General features: G+C 64.4%; 1 protein-coding gene across 1 annotated transcript; it reads right to left on the reverse strand.

Moving 5' to 3' along the window:
- Positions 1–590: 590 nt before the first annotated feature.
- MCM10 (minichromosome maintenance 10 replication initiation factor) lies at positions 591–16,882 on the reverse strand. Its single transcript, XM_055147436.1, has 19 exons — positions 16,826–16,882; positions 13,128–13,418; positions 12,337–12,438; positions 12,079–12,219; positions 10,458–10,629; positions 9,538–9,703; positions 8,800–8,967; positions 8,275–8,391; positions 7,711–7,910; positions 6,705–6,793; positions 5,968–6,075; positions 5,771–5,888; positions 4,965–5,145; positions 4,264–4,408; positions 3,835–3,953; positions 2,793–2,906; positions 2,576–2,721; positions 951–993; positions 591–834 (listed from the first exon to the last, which is right to left on the reverse strand). The coding sequence occupies exons 1-19, from the start codon at positions 16,830–16,832 to the stop codon at positions 751–753; spliced, it is 2,511 nt and encodes an 836-aa protein (XP_055003411.1). The 5' UTR covers positions 16,833–16,882; the 3' UTR covers positions 591–750.
- Between the last annotated feature and the right edge of the window lie 1,067 nt (positions 16,883–17,949).

Below are 17,949 nucleotides of genomic sequence, written 5' to 3' on the forward strand. Positions count from 1 at the left end.
AAAAAAATCTATTTTCACTGTAGAATTGTGCTTTCCTTGGTAAATATCCCTGAATACTCTGAGGAAGGACATGCCTCAGGTGCAAGACCCCACCCCTAAAATATAAAATCAGTGAAAAGGGAAGTAAGTCACAGATCTGAACATTATTCTTAAATTTTAAGTTGGAAAGAATTTTAAAAGGGACCAGAGAGACAGGACGGGGGTCAAGGCACTCTGCCCAGCTGGCCCCCATCCGGTCCCTGACTTGGGGTGAGCCCCGAGCACAGTGCCAGGAGTCAGGCCAGAAGCTGCCAGGTGGGGCCCAGGAAAAACAAATTTAAAAACAAAAAAGCATGTTCTGGAAATAAAGCAGCCCTAACGCCCTTCTTGGCCCCTCGTGCCCCGTGGGACAGGAAGGTCAGTGCCATACTCCTGCCTGCCTCAGAGACCCTCAGGGACCACCCCCCACGGGGGCAGCCCCTGTCTGAACCGCCCTGACCGCACTCTCCACCCGCCACCTCCAGGTGCCGACAGCGTGCAGGGTGCCAAGGGGCCGGGAGATGCCGCCCGCCTGGCCTCCGAGTCCCCACGCTGCCCTGGGTCCGGCCCTGGCGAAGGCTGAGCAGGATGGGGAAGCAAGAGGCTGCAGGGCGCTCTGGGTGTTCCTGGGGGAGCAGGTGGGCCAGAGAACCCCGGGTAGAGCCCCGGGGACAGCGCCACGCGCACTCCAGAGCCACACGGCCTTGGGGAGGGGCACGGCCGGGCCCGCGGCTACTTGAGGCTGTTGAGGAACTTGGCGTGCTCCTCGCCCCTGGGCAGCAGGGTCTCCGCGCCGATCTTCGGGCCTGTCTTCTCCTACAGAAAGGAAGATTTGGGCGAGGAACGGTCAAAGTGGTCCTGACCTGTACGGTGTGTGGGGGACGGGGACGGGGACGGGACCCCCCGGAACCAGCCAGGGACCCAGCACTCACCTTCAGCATCCCGTCCCGCTCCCACTTGAAGAGGCCACAGGTGCTGAAACGGAGGAGACAGCCTGCTCAGCGGGGCCACGCCCGCACCCAGGACACAGTGCTCACAGGGCCATGCCCGCACCCCAGGACACAGTGCTCTTGGGGCCATAGCCCGCACCCCAGGACACTGCTCGTGGGGGGCCCCGGCCCACACCCCAAGGCGGCAGTGCTCTCGGGTTCCCTTGCTGCAGGGAGTGGAGTGGGGTGACGGGTGATGAATGAAGAGGGGGTGACGCCTGGACTCTGCCGTTTCCTGGTGACCCTCCTTCCCTGTCTTCCCCCGCGGAAGCCCTGATACTCTCTAGCCAAGTGGCCTGAGGTTCTTCTAGCACCTTTATGGTGGGCAGGGAGGGCACCGAGGGTGGGGCCAGTTCTGCCCAGGGACAAGGAGGGGGAGAAGCTTGTTCCCTCCCCGCTCCCAGCCTGCATCTTCCCAGACTCAGACTCGCCCAGGGAGCTGCAGCCCCGTAGGCGCCAGCCGGGAGGGTCCCGTGTCTGCACACGACCTGCGGGGCTGAGGGGACCCTGGGGCCCTTGCCAGGCTCCTGCTCCCGGTCAAGGGGACACAGGCCAAAGACGCAGCCCAAGGACACGGCCAGTAGGACTCCCTCCCCCGGGCGGGTCTGCCAGCAGCACTGCCCCTGCGAGTGTCCCCAACGCCATTGGCAAACATTCTGGATGGAAGTGAAGCCGCCATGCGCAGACCGACTCAAGGGCTGGAGCCGGCTCAGCGACAGTGCGACGGGACCACAGCCAGGGTGACGGGAGGGCGTGTGCCCTGCCCCCTGGCCCCCAGACAAGCCACACAATGCACAGGTCACACGTTAATGAGCAAAGGGAAATGCGGGGGCTCGAGCTATAGGACAGCGGGACAGGGCACGAGCCTCACCCGTGGCCAGCTGGGGTTCAGGCCCCGGCACTGCCGGGTGTGACCCCCAAACTAACGACAGGTGACAGGTTGAGTTTGAGCCCTGGGCTAAAGGTCGAAAAAGGTGACAGCAGAAAGAGGCAGGAAGGTGGTTGGAGCGACAGCACAGCGGGGAGGGCGTTTGCCTTGCACGCGGCCAACCCAGGGTCGACCCCCAGCATCCCATAGGGTCCCCTGAGCACTGCCAGGAGCGATTCCTGAGTGCAGAGCCAGGAGGAACCCCTTAGCATCACCGGGTGTGACCCAAAAAGCAAAAAAACCACCACCACCAACAACAATAACAACAACGGAACAGGAAGGGCAGAGAGGCAGGGAAGGAGATCAGAGAAGGCAAGATGAGTTCAGAAAGGCCCGGTGGCCGCTGGTCTCGGAAAGGGAGAAGAGTCGCTAGTGAGAAACAGTGAACAACTGATTCTGTTCAGGGCGTCTGATGGGGAAAACAAACGCCCAAAGGTGACAGAGGCTGAGAAGTGGTGGTCGGGGGGCGCTGAACCTCTGGGTGAGGGCACGGGTGCTGGACCGCAGCACAGCGGGAGGGCGCTTCCTTGGCCCCGGCCGACCCCGGCTGGTCCCCCGCGCTGCCAGGAGGAACCCTCCGCGTCGCTGGGTGACCCAGAAGAGCCCCAGAGCCCCGAAGCAGACCCAGACGCGGCCGTACCTGCAGTGCGTCCTGGGCAGCCGGTCCAGAGAGATGGTCCTGTTCCCGCAGGGGCACCGGAAGAAGCTCTTCACGGCCTCGTGCCAGCGCAGGTCGTGCTGCTCGCTGACGCAGGTCTCCCGCGGCTGGAAGTGGGTGTAGGCGCACTGCAGGGGAGGGCGGGGTCAGGGCCTGTGCACCCCCGCCGCGCCCCCGCACCCTCCTCGCCCCCGCTCACCGTGCGGCACGTCACCACGCGGCACTTGACGGCACGCACGCTGCGCATCTTTTCCTCCAGCTGCTCCTTTTTCACCAGCGGCTCGAAGTAGCGCTCCTGCAGCTCGGCCTCGGCCTGCGGGGACACGGCGCGGGGAGGGCGGTCAGCGGCACACAGGGACCGGGAGCCCGGGGACGCCCTCTCGGACCTGTCTGGGCCCCTTGGGCCCGGCTCAGGGGTCATTCCTGGCAATGCTTCAGGGACCGTCTGTGGCACCTGGGGTCAAACCGGGGTTGGCTGCAAGGGCATTGCCTGACCCAAGCTGGTGACCCTGCCCCCTCCGGGCAGATGGCTCCAAAGGGACGCAGCGGCCATGGCTACACGCTGTTCTCCAGCTCCAGCCCGTGGCGGGGATGAGGCGTGAGGGCAGGCGGGCAGGGGTGGTGGCACACGGCCAACCTGTGCTCCCATGAGTCAGCTCAGCCCTGCAGTGCTCAGGGTCAGCTCGGGCACCGCCTGGACAAAGCTGCACACCCCGAATCCCCACTCCCGCCCACCAGAGGGGCGCCTCTGCCTTCTCGTGCCACCCCTACCCAGGGGACACACTGCCAAGGCCCTGCTGTCCCCCAGGCTGCCGACGGGGAGCAGACAGGTCCCCTTCCTGCAGGGGACGGTGCACCCCCAAACCCGAAGGTCCCTCTGAATACCCCTCAGACCCCCAGGCCACACAAACTATTTTTATCCTTTTTGGGTCACACCCAGCAATGCACAGGGGTCACTCCTGGCTCCGCACTCAGGAGACCAAATGGGATGCCGAGGATCGAACCTGGGCCAGCCATGTGCAAGGCAAACGCCCTCCCCGCTGTGCTATGGCCCCTGCCCCCAACACATACTCACCCCGAGTATTTTCCATCCTAGGGCCAAAGGGACAATACACAGGAAGGCGTCCAACCCGAGCTTAATCCTAGGGTCCCCTGAGCACTGCCAGGAGGGAGTCCCGAGCCCAGAACCAAGGGCTCACCCTGCCTTAGGCCCTCCCGCTTGCGACGCCGCTTCCTCTCACCTCCTTCACGATCCCCGTGTGCCTCGACTTGGCCTTTAGGATCTTCTGGAACTCCTCGGACTCCAGGTAGGCCTGCTGCTCCCTCCTCCTCTTCCTGGCGGGCTCCGAGTCCTCCTCGGCTGCAGGAGGGAGGAGTGGCATGAGCCCGTGGCCCCGGCGGCCTGTCCCATCCCCCCGCCTCCCCCGGGTCCCCGCGCCCTTTAAACGCCCGGCCTGCAGGTAGCAACGGTAGAAAGTTCTAGCAAGACAGTGAGAGACAGAACAGGCACCGGCAGTCTGGCCGGGCCGGCTACGGAGCCCGACCCCCGTTCTGGAACCAGGAGCCGACCGTGGCGACAGCGGACAGCAGCCAAGCCCTTGCAGAGCACGCGGAGATGCCCTGCGGGCCCCCCCGTGGCACAGGCCCCCCCGCGGCCCCCGCCACAGTACCTGGCGCGGCGCCCGAGACGCTCTTTTCCACACGGCCCTTCACCTCGAGGACAGCCCGGGGGTCCTTCGGCGTCTTCTTGATGGTGTTCGGGTTGGTTCTGGTGAGGATCTGGCCTTTGGCCCGCAACTTGGTAATGGCCGCGAGCTGCACCAAGAACGAGGGGGCAGGGAAAAGCCGACCTGAACAACGGGAAAGGCACGGCCCGAAGCGGTGGCCCCGGGGCAGCAGAGGCGAAGCTGGTCTCAGCTCGACACCCACCGCGCGCGCGTAGCCCAGCCCGCAGGGGCCACACATCTGGAGGGTCCCAGCAGCCTCCAGTCTCGGGCTCTCGAGAAACACGGGGCGAGCACTGCCTGACGGGCCCTGAGAACACTGCAGGTCTCCACGGGAGAGCAGCCCGCCGGGCGGGGAAGCCCCCGCGCGCTGCGTCTCCAGGCCAAGGCCGGGGCCAACCCTCGGCTGGGTGCCCACACGGCCCCGGGGGCTACACGCGGTCCGAGCATCCCGGGGAAGCCTTTGTCCTCGGGGTCTGGGGCTGGCCCGGGGCCGGCGCCCCTCAGAGCAGAGCCCTCCCCAGTGAGGAGCGGCTTCCTCGGGTCGCTCTCACGTGAGACTGACACCCTAGAAGCGTCTTCGACGCTAACGACCCCAACAAGCGAGGGGTCGGTGGCACCCGCCGCCCACAGCACCATCCACTCACCTTCCTGGCCTCGGCCAACGCGCCCAGCTGGGGTCTGGGCGGCGGCGACTCGTCGTAAAAGAGAACGTCGTCCCCCTCTGCGATGCCTCGTCCCAGCCGGGGCAGCTGCGGCCCCGCGTGCGGCGTCCCTGGCGGGGGTGGCACAGCCGGGTCCTGCAGTCGGCCCGCGCTCTGGAGGGAGCTTCAAGGCAGAGCGGGAGAGGGTCAGCGCGCCCGCAGACGGCCTTCCCGCACCTCAGGTGGGCTGCCCTGCCCACGCAGCCCCCGGCACCACCCGCAGCACCCTGAACCCCTCTGAGTCTGCAGGGGAGGGCCTGGTGGACAGAGGGGCCCTCACAGGAAGGTGCGGTCAATTGGCCGCTCACAGGACGGCGGGGGAGCGCCCAGGGGTGAAGGCCCCGGCCTTGCAAGCGGCCAAGCCCGGTTCTATCCGGGACCCCACAGGGTCCCTTGAGCGCCGCTGGGCATGAGTGACCCCTAAGCACTGGGGCCAGGCCTAGCCCTGCCCCCAGCACCACTGGGTGTGACCCCGACCAGCTGTTTTTCTGGGGCCCAAGCGGCGTACACCGGGTAGGGGGCTTGTCCTGTACGCAGCCGGGCCCCACCTGAGCCCTGGCACCTCAGGGGTCCCCTGGGCCCTACCAGGAGTGACCCCTGAGCACCACCACCAGGGGTGGCCTCCAAACCCCCAAGTAATTTTTTCCCAGTTTTTGAGTTCCAGGGTTAAAAACACATCTAAGGTTTTTAGATGTGTTTTTAAGAGAGCTGCTAAGACACGGCTCCCGGCGCAGGGCGTGGTCACCCACCGTTTCTGAGCCTCTTCGGCCCTCTTCCTCCTCATCTCCAACATCTGCTGCTTCTGCTGCTTCAGCAGGGCCGAGGCCGAGATGGACTGGACGGCCGATCTCGGGAGCCCCGTGGCCCCTAGAACACAAGCCGCGGGCTGAGGGCGTGGGGGGCGGGGCGGGCCTGGGGGACTGGGAGTGAGTGGCCCCCATTCTACCTGACGTGGCCTTTGCCAAATGCTGCTTCAGGTTCCGGGCGCCAAACGTGGGCAGGTCCATCAGCTCCTTGAACTCCTCCGAGCACGACAAGCTCTTCTGGGGCACTCCTAGGGCCGAGCGGACGTCACGTCAGAGGACCCGACGCAGGGCCTGTGACGTGCCACAGACATTACAGACGCCAGAGACAGGGCCCTTGGCCCGCTCGTGTCAGCTAAAAGGAGACGCGGTCACCAATCGGAGCCAAGGCCCAGAGCGACAGGGCAGCGGGGAGGGACTTTGCCTGCATGCAGATGACCTGGGTTCGATCCCCGGCGTCCCATATGGTCCCCCCAAGCACCACCAGGAGCACTTCCCGAGTGTGCGAGCCAAAGTAAGGCCTGAGCACCACGGGTGTGACCCCAAACCCTCCCCCCGCCCGAAAACACCAAGTACAGGTGTGGGCTGTGGGTGTGGCCCTAGCTGGAGCCAACCGGGCTGATCCCTGGCCCCCGCGCAGCACGGCCAGGAGTGACCCTGAGCCCAGCCACTGGGTGTGACCCTCCACGCCCCCAATGTCAGACCCCGGTACGCCAACTCAGAAAGGCAGACAGCTCTGGTGTGGCTGTGGGCACTGTGGGTTTCCTCCTGGGGCTGCCCCCGGCACGTGCCGGCCTTACCCACACCCACCCCCGCCCAGCCACATGCCCGGCCCTGGCCCGCAGGCCGTGGAGACACCCCGAGCGGGAGCCCCCGTTACCCAGCTTCCGCTGCGTCTCCTGGAGGACCTGGTCCGAGCCCCTCACCACCAGGTGGCTCAGCGTGGTCTGGATCTTCTTCTTGGGGGCTCTGCAATGACAGGGGTGCCCCCAAGGGGGTCGCTGAGCCCCAGGTCACCACAAAATGGGGCGGCCGAAGCCGTGTGGCCGCTTGGGCCCAAGGCCGTGCAGGCCCTCGCTGACCACCAGAGTCATCTGAGCGTGGTCGGCCCGCAGGACTGAGGAGCAGGGCACAGGCTCTGTGGGAGACGCCAGGCACGCGGCACCGACCCACGGGGAGGCGCCGTGGAAGCGGCCACCGGGGCCACGTGGGGGTCCGCCACGGAACGACCCAACAGGGACACGGCGTCTCGTAGGGAGTGAGGCGGGTTCCAGGGCCCAGGTGAGCCCAGTTCCTGCTGGCCGCAGGCAGTGCGGGACGGAGCGAGCTCGGGCCGACCACACACGGGGCCGCTCCTTCTGGCGGGCGCACTCCGGGGGATGGTTCTGAGTCTGAGACAGGCCGAGAGGGGCTGCTCCAGGCCCTGCCTGCAGGAGGCCCCTGTCCTGTGCCGGGGTCGCAGCCAGCTCGGGCTCCCCTGTGCCGGGCCCCCGTGACGAAGCCAGTGGCCACCTCCTGGAGCCCGGAGGGCCTGCCCCAGTGCCCAGTGTACCCCTGCCCGGTCCCAGGAGGGCCAGAACCTCTCCTAGGGGGCACGAGGGAAATACTCAAAGGGGTCTGAGGACGACAAACACACTCTCCCCCGCAAAACACACTTTTGGGTTGTTTATTTTTTGGCCACACCCGGTGGTGCTCAGGAGTTACTCCAGCCTCTGCACTCGGGCCTATTCCGCCTGGCAGTGCTCAGGGTTATATGAGGCGCTGGCACGCAGGGCAAGCACGAGCCCTCCCACTGCTCGACCATCACGCTGACCCGCCCCCCGCCCTCAGCAGCCCTGACCCGCCCGTGCCGGGCCACGAAGCCCCAGTGCCCGCTGGCCACTTACAGGGAGGCCGCGTAGGAGGCGGAGGACACGCCCCCGTAGTAGAAGCCGTCCTGGCACAGCCGCTCCTTGAGGCTGGCGCCCCTGCGCGCGAACTTCTTGGGGACGCGCCCGCCGGAGAAGCTGGACTGCAGGTCCGGGCGCTTGGCGCTCAACCGCCTGTACTGGGCCTGGATGTGGTACTGGCAGTACTCGCAGTCCCTCTGCGGGGAGGACGGGGCCTCTGCTGCTGGCTGCTCCGCGGACGCAGTGCTGGGCGCCCACCCGCCGCGCCCACCCGCCAGCCCCCTCAGCCCAGCCTCGTGCCATCGCCTCCAGGCTCTTCCTTTAAGCATCGCACGGGAGTCAGGGTCCGCCCCGCCGTAACACCCACCCTGGCAGTGCTCAGGGCGCTGGACGGCGACAGGACACGCCAGGGATGGACACGGGGTCTCCTGCCTCGGCTGCCTCTGCGCCCCCAGGGGGCGATCACGGACGGCACGTTCCCATCCCCCCACACTCCTGATTATGGGGACAGTCTGCACGGTGCCAGCACCCCCCCGCCCCTCTCTGCGCGCCGAGACCCACCAGGTTGACCGTCTGGGTACACGGCTCCCCGTTCTTCTTCTTTGCCCGGCAGGTGCCCAGGTCCAGCGCCTCCCCCATGACCAGGACCTTCTGCGGATGGTCGATGCTCAGGCACACCTGTGGGGGGCCCTTGGGTCAAGCAGCGCCCCAGCCTCGCTCCAGCCCGGGCCCCTCGCCGCCCGCCGCCCCCGGGGGCCCATTTGGGCTGTACAGGGTCTCGAGGGCGAGTGAAGCTGCACTCGGGGGCAGGGGAAGGTGCCAAGGGCTATTCTCCCCTCGAAATCTCTCTCGCCTCAGCACAGGAACGGGGTTTGGTTTGGGCCAGCACAGGCAGAACGGAACCACTCGAGGCCGGGGACAGGTCTGGCCGCCCTCTTCACGGCGCTCCCTGGCCGGCCCGTGCTGCAGGACTGCCGGGAGCACCTACGCCCGCATGGTGGGCCCCGACCTGCTGCTGCCCCAAAGGACGGGGGGGTGGAGGGAACTCGGACTCCGCGGGGCCAGGCCAGCGCAGACAGCACTCACCTCCTCGGAGCCGTCCCGGGGCTTCATGAGGTTGGCATTGAGCAGCCCGACGACGCTGCCCTGGGCCGTCTTCCAGAGCTGCCTGTGCACGTCCCCGAACAGGAAGAGGGACACGTGCCGTGTCAGGTCACGGAGGTCGTTCAGGTGCCAGATGCTGAAGGTTTTCCCCTGCGACAAAGACCTGCTGCTCTCAGGAGGCCGCAGGGCACCTCCCGGCCCCCGAGCCCGTCAGTGCTGCCCGACACCAGCGGGGTCAGCATCTCCGCGCCAGGTCACGCTCGGGCCTGTCCTCTCCGAGGGTGAAGGGCAGTGAGGCCGCGAGGTGGCACCAGGGCCGCAGCTGGAGGGGGCCAGGGTGAGTGCCCAGCGCTTCATGCAGCTTAGGTTCGACCCCCACAGCCCCGGCGGGGTCCTGGGGCACTGCTGGGTGTGGCCCCAACCCAAACCCAGGGGCCGGGGGTGATGGGGGCCGCCGGAGGCATAACCAGCTCAAATCGGCTCACGAGGGGTCCTGGCCCAGCTGCAAAGCAGCCTCAGACCTAGCCAAGTCTCCGAGGATCCCAACTCGCTTCCGGTCCCGATCTAAGGGGCAAGCCCCGCCCCCCGGCCACTAAACACGGGTGAGGGAAACGTCGTGAGGACGAAGCGGACAAGGCGAGGAGCCGGGACCAGCCCGGCAGACCGGAGTGAGCAGGCCTCCTGGATTCCGGCCGGCGAGGGCCCGGGCACGGGACTCACGCTGTTGCAGCTCTGGGGGGTGACCTTCTTCAGGATCACCCCGAAGGTCACCCAGTCGATCTCGTCGAGCTTCTCGCTGGCCAGCTTCTCCTGGAGCTGGGACAGGCGGACCAGCTTCCGGCCAACCATCTTCTTGTTCATTTCCGTGGAGGACACGCGAGGCCGCCTGCGGGGAGAAGCCGCAGGTGACCGAGATGGCCTCTGCTCCCGGCCGCTCGGCGGGGCGAGGGGCAGGCATCCCCTTGGAGTTCCCGGGGGCCTTCACGATGTCACGGGGAGAAGACACATGTCTTCATAGCAAGTATGTAAAAAATTAGGTGACTTGCTTTGCTGGCCAGAACCGGGCGCCTGCGGTGCCCCAGGCCTCTGAAGGTCATTTCTTACTGGGGTCGGGGACAGTGCGGGCTTATGGCACTTGCGGGCAGCTGGCGCTCACTCACATTCCCCATACCACATATGGTCCCCCGAGCACGCGCGGGGTCACGTGACGCTGAACAGAGCCAGGAAGAGCCCCTCTCTGGCTGTGGCCCAGCCCCACTGCAGGAGGGGTCGGGAGACCCTGGTTCTGACCCCCACACAGCGGCATGGCCCCTATTTAATGAAAAGTGGGGAAAAGCGCCCACGGGGCCTTCTCCGCCCCCCGTCCTGGACGTGCACACTCTCTCCCGCTCCTCCGTCTCCCCGAGTCCGCTCCCCAGCGCAGAGCTGTGCTCCTTGGCTTGTTCCGGGGGGCTGCTTTGCTGGCTAAGCCGTAGGCGTCACCGAGCAGCTCAAAATCATCTCCAGCTCCGTCACTTTGTCCCCGGGACAAAGCAGGAAACGGGCCCGAAACGTCCCCTCCACGTGGCTCCTCTCGGCCGGGTTCTGCCAGCCCCACCACTGCCCCCACCCAGCTGCGAGCCCCGAGGGGCCTCACCAACCTGAGCCGCAGGCCGGAGAAGGCCTCCACAGACACGGGCTCGGCTGCGGCCCCGGGGCTCCCGGGCGCCTCCGTCCGCTGCCCCCGCGCCCCTCGGCCGGGCTCGTTCCCAGGTGTGCTCTGCAGCGGCCGGGCAGGTGCCGCGGTGGGCGCCAGAGGCGGGCTTTTGGGCTCTAGGGAATCAAGATAAAAAGTGAGTAAGCACCCAGGCTATCCAGCACACGTTTCTGGGGGGCAGTGTTTTCTTTCTCAACCAACACGGCGGGCCCAGGCGTGAGGGGTCTCTGCCCGACTGAGAACACCGCTACTCAAGCCGGACAGTCTCAACAGAAACCCACGTCCCATGGGGTGAACCGGTCACCGCTGGGCTGGACAGCGACGTCTGCCCCAGGACGTCTGCTGGGTGTTCTCTGAGGGTCCCCGGTCAGCGGCATGCAAGGCCAACGCCCTCCGCCCGGGACTATTGCTCCAGCCCCAACTCTTCACATTTCATTTACTGTTTTTGGTCACACCTGGTGGTACTCAGGGGTCACACCTGGTGGTACTCGGGGACCATATGGGGTGCTGGGTTCGAACCTGGCTCGGGCACGTGGAGGCAAACGCCCTCCCCACTGTGCTATCTATTGCTCTAGCCCCGACTCTCTGTACTTTAAAAGCACCTGCCAATCCCCTGCGGGTAAGGAAAACCGGCCGTTTCTGGGTAGTGGAGCCCCCTCTCTCAGGCATTGCTTCCAAGCCAGAGGGTGGCCACAGCAAGCCCAGAACCGGGATTAGTCTCTAAAACCCACCCTCAGGCGGGGAGCTGCCCCAGGAGACACCTCAGTGAGACCAAAGTGCCGGTGGGTGGACCCGCCTCGCCGGCAGTGGACTGGCCCTTAGACACGAACACCAGGTGCCACAGGCGCCCTGACCCCTGCCTGTGTCCACAAAGGCGCCTCTCAGGAGCACGGCAGCAGACGCTGCTCACCGGGCCCTGGGATCTTAGGGAAATCAGGAATAATGTATTTTCCATAGACATCATCTCCAAGAAATAATCACTTCAGCAAGAGGAGGCAGAACAATAAACCCAATACAGAGGGTCTCTCCCTCTCCCTCTCTCCCTCTTTTTCTCTCTCCCGCCATACCCAGCGGGGCCCAGGGACCAAATGGGGAGCCAGGGGTTGCTCACAGACGGGCTGTGCGTCAGGCCAGTGCCCTCCCCGCTGCCCTGTCACCCGCACCCTAAGGCCCCAGCACATCTTTCCTGTCTCACGGTAGGCTGAGGCGGGAAGACTGCATTTGAAGCCCGCGCTCCTGCCAGAGACAGCGTTTCTCAAGAATCACCCCCAGATTTAATACAGCTCCAAAGTGGCCACTCACAACCTTCACGATGAAAACTCGAGATCACGTGGGTTCAGCCCAGAGGTCAACTGACTACTGCTTACGTCTACGTCAACTAGACGATTACAGGACGAACATCCTCAGTTTAAGACAGTGTCCGGCTCCCCTTCCCCCAAACATGCTCTTCTCAATGGGTGCATGTGCACGCATGTGCATACACACACACACACACGCACGCACGCACGCACACACACAATTTCAAACAAGCCAGCACCTGAGGACCGGGAAGGCTGCGTACTCACCGGTGGGAGTTTTGGGGTCCACCTTTGGGGTCCGAGCCACTCGCTTAGCCCTGGGCGGAGCCGGGACATCAAGCTCAGCAGAAAAGCAGGCGGACTCCTGGATTCTCCGAGGCCTCTTCTCCTTGAGAGGGGGGCGAGGGGCTCCGTCTTTTTGGTCTGAGGCACAGCAAATTGGAGAAGAGCATTTGGACAGGTTGTTCTCTGGGCCCTGGGCCTGGAGCCACTTTCCCCGCCCCAAGAGACGGCCCTGAGTCTCACCCCGGGCGCCGGGCGGGAGTGGGCGCGCAGGCGTGGCGAGGGAGGCCATCTGCAGCTGCGCCTGCAAAGCCTTCATCTGCTCCTGCAGCTTCCTGAGTTCATCTGGAGAGAAAAAGAGCCTCGGACTTGAGCTGCACAGCAGGGAAATACTATCCACAACGGTAAACGCTGGGAACGGCTTTGGATTCCGCCCAAGCCACAAAACCTCAAAACCAGCAGCAGAACCACCCGCCGAGAACACACACCATTAACTTCCACGCCTGAGAGGCCCCAGGGAAGTAAACTCCACGTCAGTGACGGGCCTTTTCACGCTGCGCGAGTTATGAATCTGTCTCGCGGATAACTGTGGGCAGCCCGACTGACCCCTCCACAGGAAGCAGGAAATGACCGTTCAGTCCACAGACCATGTGTGACCAGAAAGAAACCGGCTTGTGTTGGACCCAACAGGAGGTGGGGCTGAAACGTGGGACCTTATTACAATAAAGTCGAGAGAAGATGCCAGGAGTCAGGGGGAGCGTGCCTCTTACTGTGAGCTCTGTTTCTAGAACATTCCGTGCCCATGGGCTGGGCAAGCAGGCAGAGGCTAGCTGCACTATAGGGACAAACCCCGCGTTACACTTCTCTGTGCCCAGCAGGAAAAGCACCAGAACCTTCAGGAAGGTCAATCAACGCCAGCTAAGGGGGATGGAAGGAGCCCGCTCAGGCGGAAAGGAGGCCTTCAATATTCGCCCCGCCCACCGTGCCCCGCGCCTGGCACTCAGGGACCGAGGCGGCAGCAGGTCCCCACACACCTTGCAGCTCCTGATGGGTTTTCCCGGGACCAGGAGCGTCCGGCTGCGGAGGGGCGCCTTCCTCTTCGTCCGTTAAGTCGCCCACGTCCCCAAACAGGGCGGCCACGTTCTCCTTCTGGTCTTCGAGGGTGCCCACCTCCTCGCCCTCCTCGCCCTCCGTGTAGGACTCCCCATCCCCGTCCGCGTCGAAGAGCTCGTCGAAGGTGTCCGGGCCGCCGTGGGGACCCCCGACCGCGGCCGCCTCGCTCTCCTCCAGCAGGGCGGTGAGCAGGCACAGGTCCTCCTCCTCGGCTGGCCAGGGACAGAAGACAAACCGCGGGGTCAGGTGGGACCGCGGCAGCCTCCAGCAGGGAAGGAGGACGGTCAGAGCTGCGGGGCGGTCACCGTCCCTCTCCCCGGCTGCTCAGGAAGAAGCCCCCGAAACGTGCTGCTGTTCCCGGGGTCTCCGCGAGGCCCTGCCCCCTCCTCCCCGCGGGACCACGTGGGCGCGACGAGAGGATGCTGCAGTGAGGGAACACCTGCCAGGGTAGAATCAGCTCCACCTACACCAACACAGCCCACCCCGCGAATCCAGCGGGGCCTGGGAACCAGGCCAGCCAGGAATCTCACGCGGGGAGAGCCAGGCAGCGGGCAGGGAGCTCGGCTTGCGAGTAGCCGACTGGGGTTAGATCCCCGGCACCCCAGATGGTCCCCCGTGCACCGACAACAGTGAGGCCTGATGCAGAGCCAGGAATAACACCTGGGCATCGCCAGGTGTGGTCCCGAAACAAACAAAAAAAAAAAAGAAGGAAAAACTAAAAATCTCATCAAAAAGTATCATTTCTTTTCTTTCTTTCTTTCTTTTTTTTCGCATTTTGGGTCACACCCGGCGATGCTCAGGGGTTACTCCTGGCTCTTCACTCAGGAATTACTCCTGGCGGTGCTCAGGGGACCATATGGGATGCTGGGACTCGAACCCGGGTCGGCCACGTGCAAGGCAAACGCCCTCCCCGCTGTGCTATGCTCCAGCCCCCAAAGCACCCCATTTCTATCAGAACCCCTAATGCTAACGGGCGGTGTGCAGCCAGCAGACTCGGCAGTGGGCTCAGCAGGATGCAAGGAAAGAAATCAAAGTGGGTGAACGCCCCATCTAGCACCTCGGGGCTTCCCTGGGAGGGTCCCCATTCCAGGGAACAGACTGGTCGGCCCGTCTCGAGCTCGTAAATCTCTGAGAAACTAGTTTCTCTCTTTAAGTGAGTGGCCTGTGTCCCCATGTCCACAAGGCCTGGATACCAGACGTCCTTTTCTATCAAGCAAACTCACGGTTAAGAAATTACTACTCTTGGGGCTGGAGCGATAGCACAGCGGGGAGGGCGTTTGCCTTGCACGCGACCGACCCAGGTTCGATTCCCAGCATCCCATACGGTTCCCTGAGCACTGCCAGGGGTAATTCCTGAGTGCATGAGCCAGGAGTAACCCCTGTACAATGCCGGGTGTGACCCAAAGTGAAACAGACAAACAAACAAACAAACAAACAGAAATTACTACTCTTGACTATAGACTGAACACGATGGCCACTTAATACCTCTACTGTAAACCACAACACCCAAAAGGAGAGAGTGCGCAAAAGGGAATGCCCGGCCACAGAGGTGGGGTGGGGTGTGGGGAGGAGGGTGGGAGGGATGCTGGGACCACTGGTGGTAGAAAATGGGCACTGGTGGAGGGATGGGTACTTGACCATTGTATGACTGAAATGCAAGCAGGAAAGTTTGTAAATCTGTAACTCTACCTCACGGTGATTCACTAATTAAGAATAATAATAAAAAAAATTACTACTCTTGGGGCTGGAGCGATAGCACAGCGGGTAAAGTGTTTGCCTTGCAGGTGGCCACCTGGGTTCGATTCCCAGCATCCTATATGGTCCCCCGAGCACCGCCAGGAGTAATTCCTGAGTGCAGAGCCAGGAGGAACCCCTGTGCCTCGTCAGGTGTGACCCAGAAAGAAAAAAAAAAAGAAAAGAAATCACTACTCTTGGTCCTTCTAAGCACAGAACAGGCATAGCGCGCTGCTGCCCTACCATCTGCCTCGCCGCCCCAGTTTTCTAAACCAGCGAGCGACTCTGCCCTCCCAAGGACAGAGAAAAGACCAACCCCCCCAGCGCTCAGCATCTCCTCTTTCCAGACTGACAACTCTGGAAGCCACGAATCACGGTCTGGACCCTGTTCGAACTCAGGTAGCACAAGGCGCCCCCCCGCATGCAGGCAGGAGCTCCTGGTCAGCAAGCAGCAGCCCCGGAAGGACCTGCTCCCACTCTCCCCTTAACGGCGTCGGGCGGTGAAAACTCTCCGGGGGAGACGAAGCAGGCAGGCGCATAACGGGTCCCCCACCCCCTCGGCAAGGAGATCTTGGCACGCAATCAAGCCCACCTGATGGACACAGGAACGAAAGGCCCGACAAGCCCTTCACTGGGGCCAGCACGCCGGATGGTCCCCCAAGTCCCACCGGGAGTCAGCCCTGAGCACTGCTGTGACCCAGGAAAACCAAAGCAGGGGCCGGGGCAGCAGCGCAGGCCGTGGCGCGAGGTCAGGGCGCCGTCCCTGGACTCCCGTCCCGGGTCCCAGGGCCTGGGAGATTCCTCACCTCGGGGCGTTCACTCAACACTGCCCTGATTCATCCAGGCGAAACAGTTACCATCCGCTCCTGTCTGGCAACTTTCTTTTTTTGCTTTTTGGGTCACACTCGGCGATGCACAGGGGTCACTCCTGGCTCCAGGAAATCACCCCTGGCAGTGCTCAGGGGACCATATGGGATGCTGGGATTCGAACCCGGGTTGGTCGCGTGCAAGGCAAACGCCCTCCCCGCTGTGCTATCGCTCCAGCCCCAAGACTGGCAACTTTCACTCAGCCTCTCCCAGCAAAAGCACTCCCTGGGGCCTAGAGCACTGCGGGTAGAGCACTTGCCTTGGCACATGGCTGACCCCGGGCCATCTGGTTCCCCGAGCACTGCCCCAGGAGTGATTCCCGCATGCAGAGCCAGGTGTAAACCCTTAGCATTGCCAGGTGTGACCAAAACCCAAAAAGAAAACAAACACAAAAGCGAGGCCGATTCTCACCCCTCGAAGAACAGAGCAGCAGCCCAGGTACCCCCAGACACACACCGTGTGCGCTCAGCAGCCCCCCGCAGGCCCCCCTCACTGTCCCATAACACGCGTGTCCAGCCCTCCGAGGGCGTGAGGGAGCAGTCCTGTTCATTTGCAGGCCTCAGGTCCCGGGAGGGCAGAGCTGCCCGTGCTCAGGGCCAGCAGGAGTCCCTCTCTTTGGACTGTGGTTTACTTCCTGGCGGGGTCCCCAGCTCCCCTTTTGGCCACTGACCCTTTATGCCGTGAAAGCTACAGGGGGCGGAGCAACAGCACAGCGGAGAGGGTTTGCCTTGCACGTGACCAACCCGGGTTCGATTCCCAGCATCCCATATGGTCCCCCGAGCACGGCCAGGGGTAATTCCTGAGTGCAGAGCCAGGAGTAACCCCTGAGCATCGCTAGGTGTGACCCAAAAAGAAACAAACAAAAACCAAAAACCAAAAGCGAAAGGTACAGAGTCTTGCCCACACCCGCAGCCCGGCCTTGGGAGAGGGCCCAGCCCGTAGGAGCCATGACCCCCACGACGACATGCGCCACAAGCCTGGGGTCCCCACAGAGGGACAGAGGCTCCTGCCGACTTACCGTCCATGCTGAGGCCTTGGAGGAGGGTCCGGCGCCCGGGAAGTGGCAAGGCGGGGGTGGGCCTGAAAGCAACACCTTGGTCAGCCGAGACCCTCCCCTGAGACCCTCCCCTGAGACCCTCCCCTGAGACCCTCCCCGCGCCTCCCGCTCCAGTTCATGAAGAGCTGCCATGTCTACCCCCAGCTGGGGCCGCCTCCGCCCGGAGGGGAGCAGCCCCCTGCTGCCGTCTAACTGGCCATGCGCCCAGGGAGGCTGGCCCGCACCAGGCTGGCGTTCCAGGGGTCTCCAGGCAGTCCCGGCTGGCGGGGGCGGGAGGAGCGGCTGACCTGGGCCGGGAGACTCACTCAGAGCGTCTGATCGTGGGGGGATTCCCACACTCCCCCTCGCCCTCGCCCTCGGGAGCTCCCGTGGGTCCCGCCTCCCCTCGCTCCCTGCGCTGCACCATCCCTCCTTTCTACCCTGACCCCCCTCCCTGCGGACACCACTGCACTGGGCCGTGAGGCGAGCCCCAGGCCGGCCCGCGCGGGCACTTCCTGCCCTCGGCATCTCCGCTTTCTTCCCCAGGTCACTCTCTGGGATCTGGGCCCGGCCCTGCGCAGAGGGGATGGCCTCAGAGGCTCCTGCCTGCCCCCAGGTCCCGGAACCCAGAGCTGCCCACGGCCGGAGCAGGCCAGGCCAGGCGGGACAAGGAGACACCGCAGGGAACACGCACACAGACCACGAGCCTCCCAGAGGTCCTGCTCCGGCCTCGGACCCGAGGCAGACCGGAGTAGGCGGGGCCAGGTGCTGCCTGGCACGCAGCCCACCTGGGTCCAAGCCTAAGCACCCCGAGGCCCCCATCGAGTCAGCCCTGCCCCGGAGACCAGCCCGCGCTGCACCTGGAGAACTCCACTGACGGAGCCGCTTCCTGCAGCCTGCGGCCCGACCCAGTGCTCCCACTCACCCAGACCCGACCCAGTGCTCCCACTCACCCAGACCCGACCCACTGCTCCCACTCACCCCGACCCAACCTGGCAGGGTGCTCCCGCTCACCCTGACCCGGCAGGATGCTCCCGCTCACCCTGACCCGACTCAGTGCTCCCACTCACCCCGACCCGACCTGGCGGGGTGCTCCCGCTCATCCC

This window comes from Sorex araneus, chromosome 9 (genome assembly GCF_027595985.1).
Source record: "Sorex araneus isolate mSorAra2 chromosome 9, mSorAra2.pri, whole genome shotgun sequence".
In the NCBI taxonomy this organism is placed as follows: Eukaryota; Metazoa; Chordata; class Mammalia; order Eulipotyphla; family Soricidae; genus Sorex; species Sorex araneus.

What these genes read in the sequence shown, in the direction of transcription:
- MCM10 (XM_055147436.1), bottom strand. An exon ending in CGTTGGCCGAGGCCAGGAAG is followed by an intron (nt 4,409 to 4,964) that starts GTGAGTGGATGG and finishes TTCTTGGTGCAG; the next exon opens with CTCGCGGCCATTACCAAGTT. An exon ending in CTGCCCAGGACGCACTGCAG is followed by an intron (nt 994 to 2,575) that starts GTACGGCCGCGT and finishes CCTCCGTTTCAG; the next exon opens with CACCTGTGGCCTCTTCAAGT.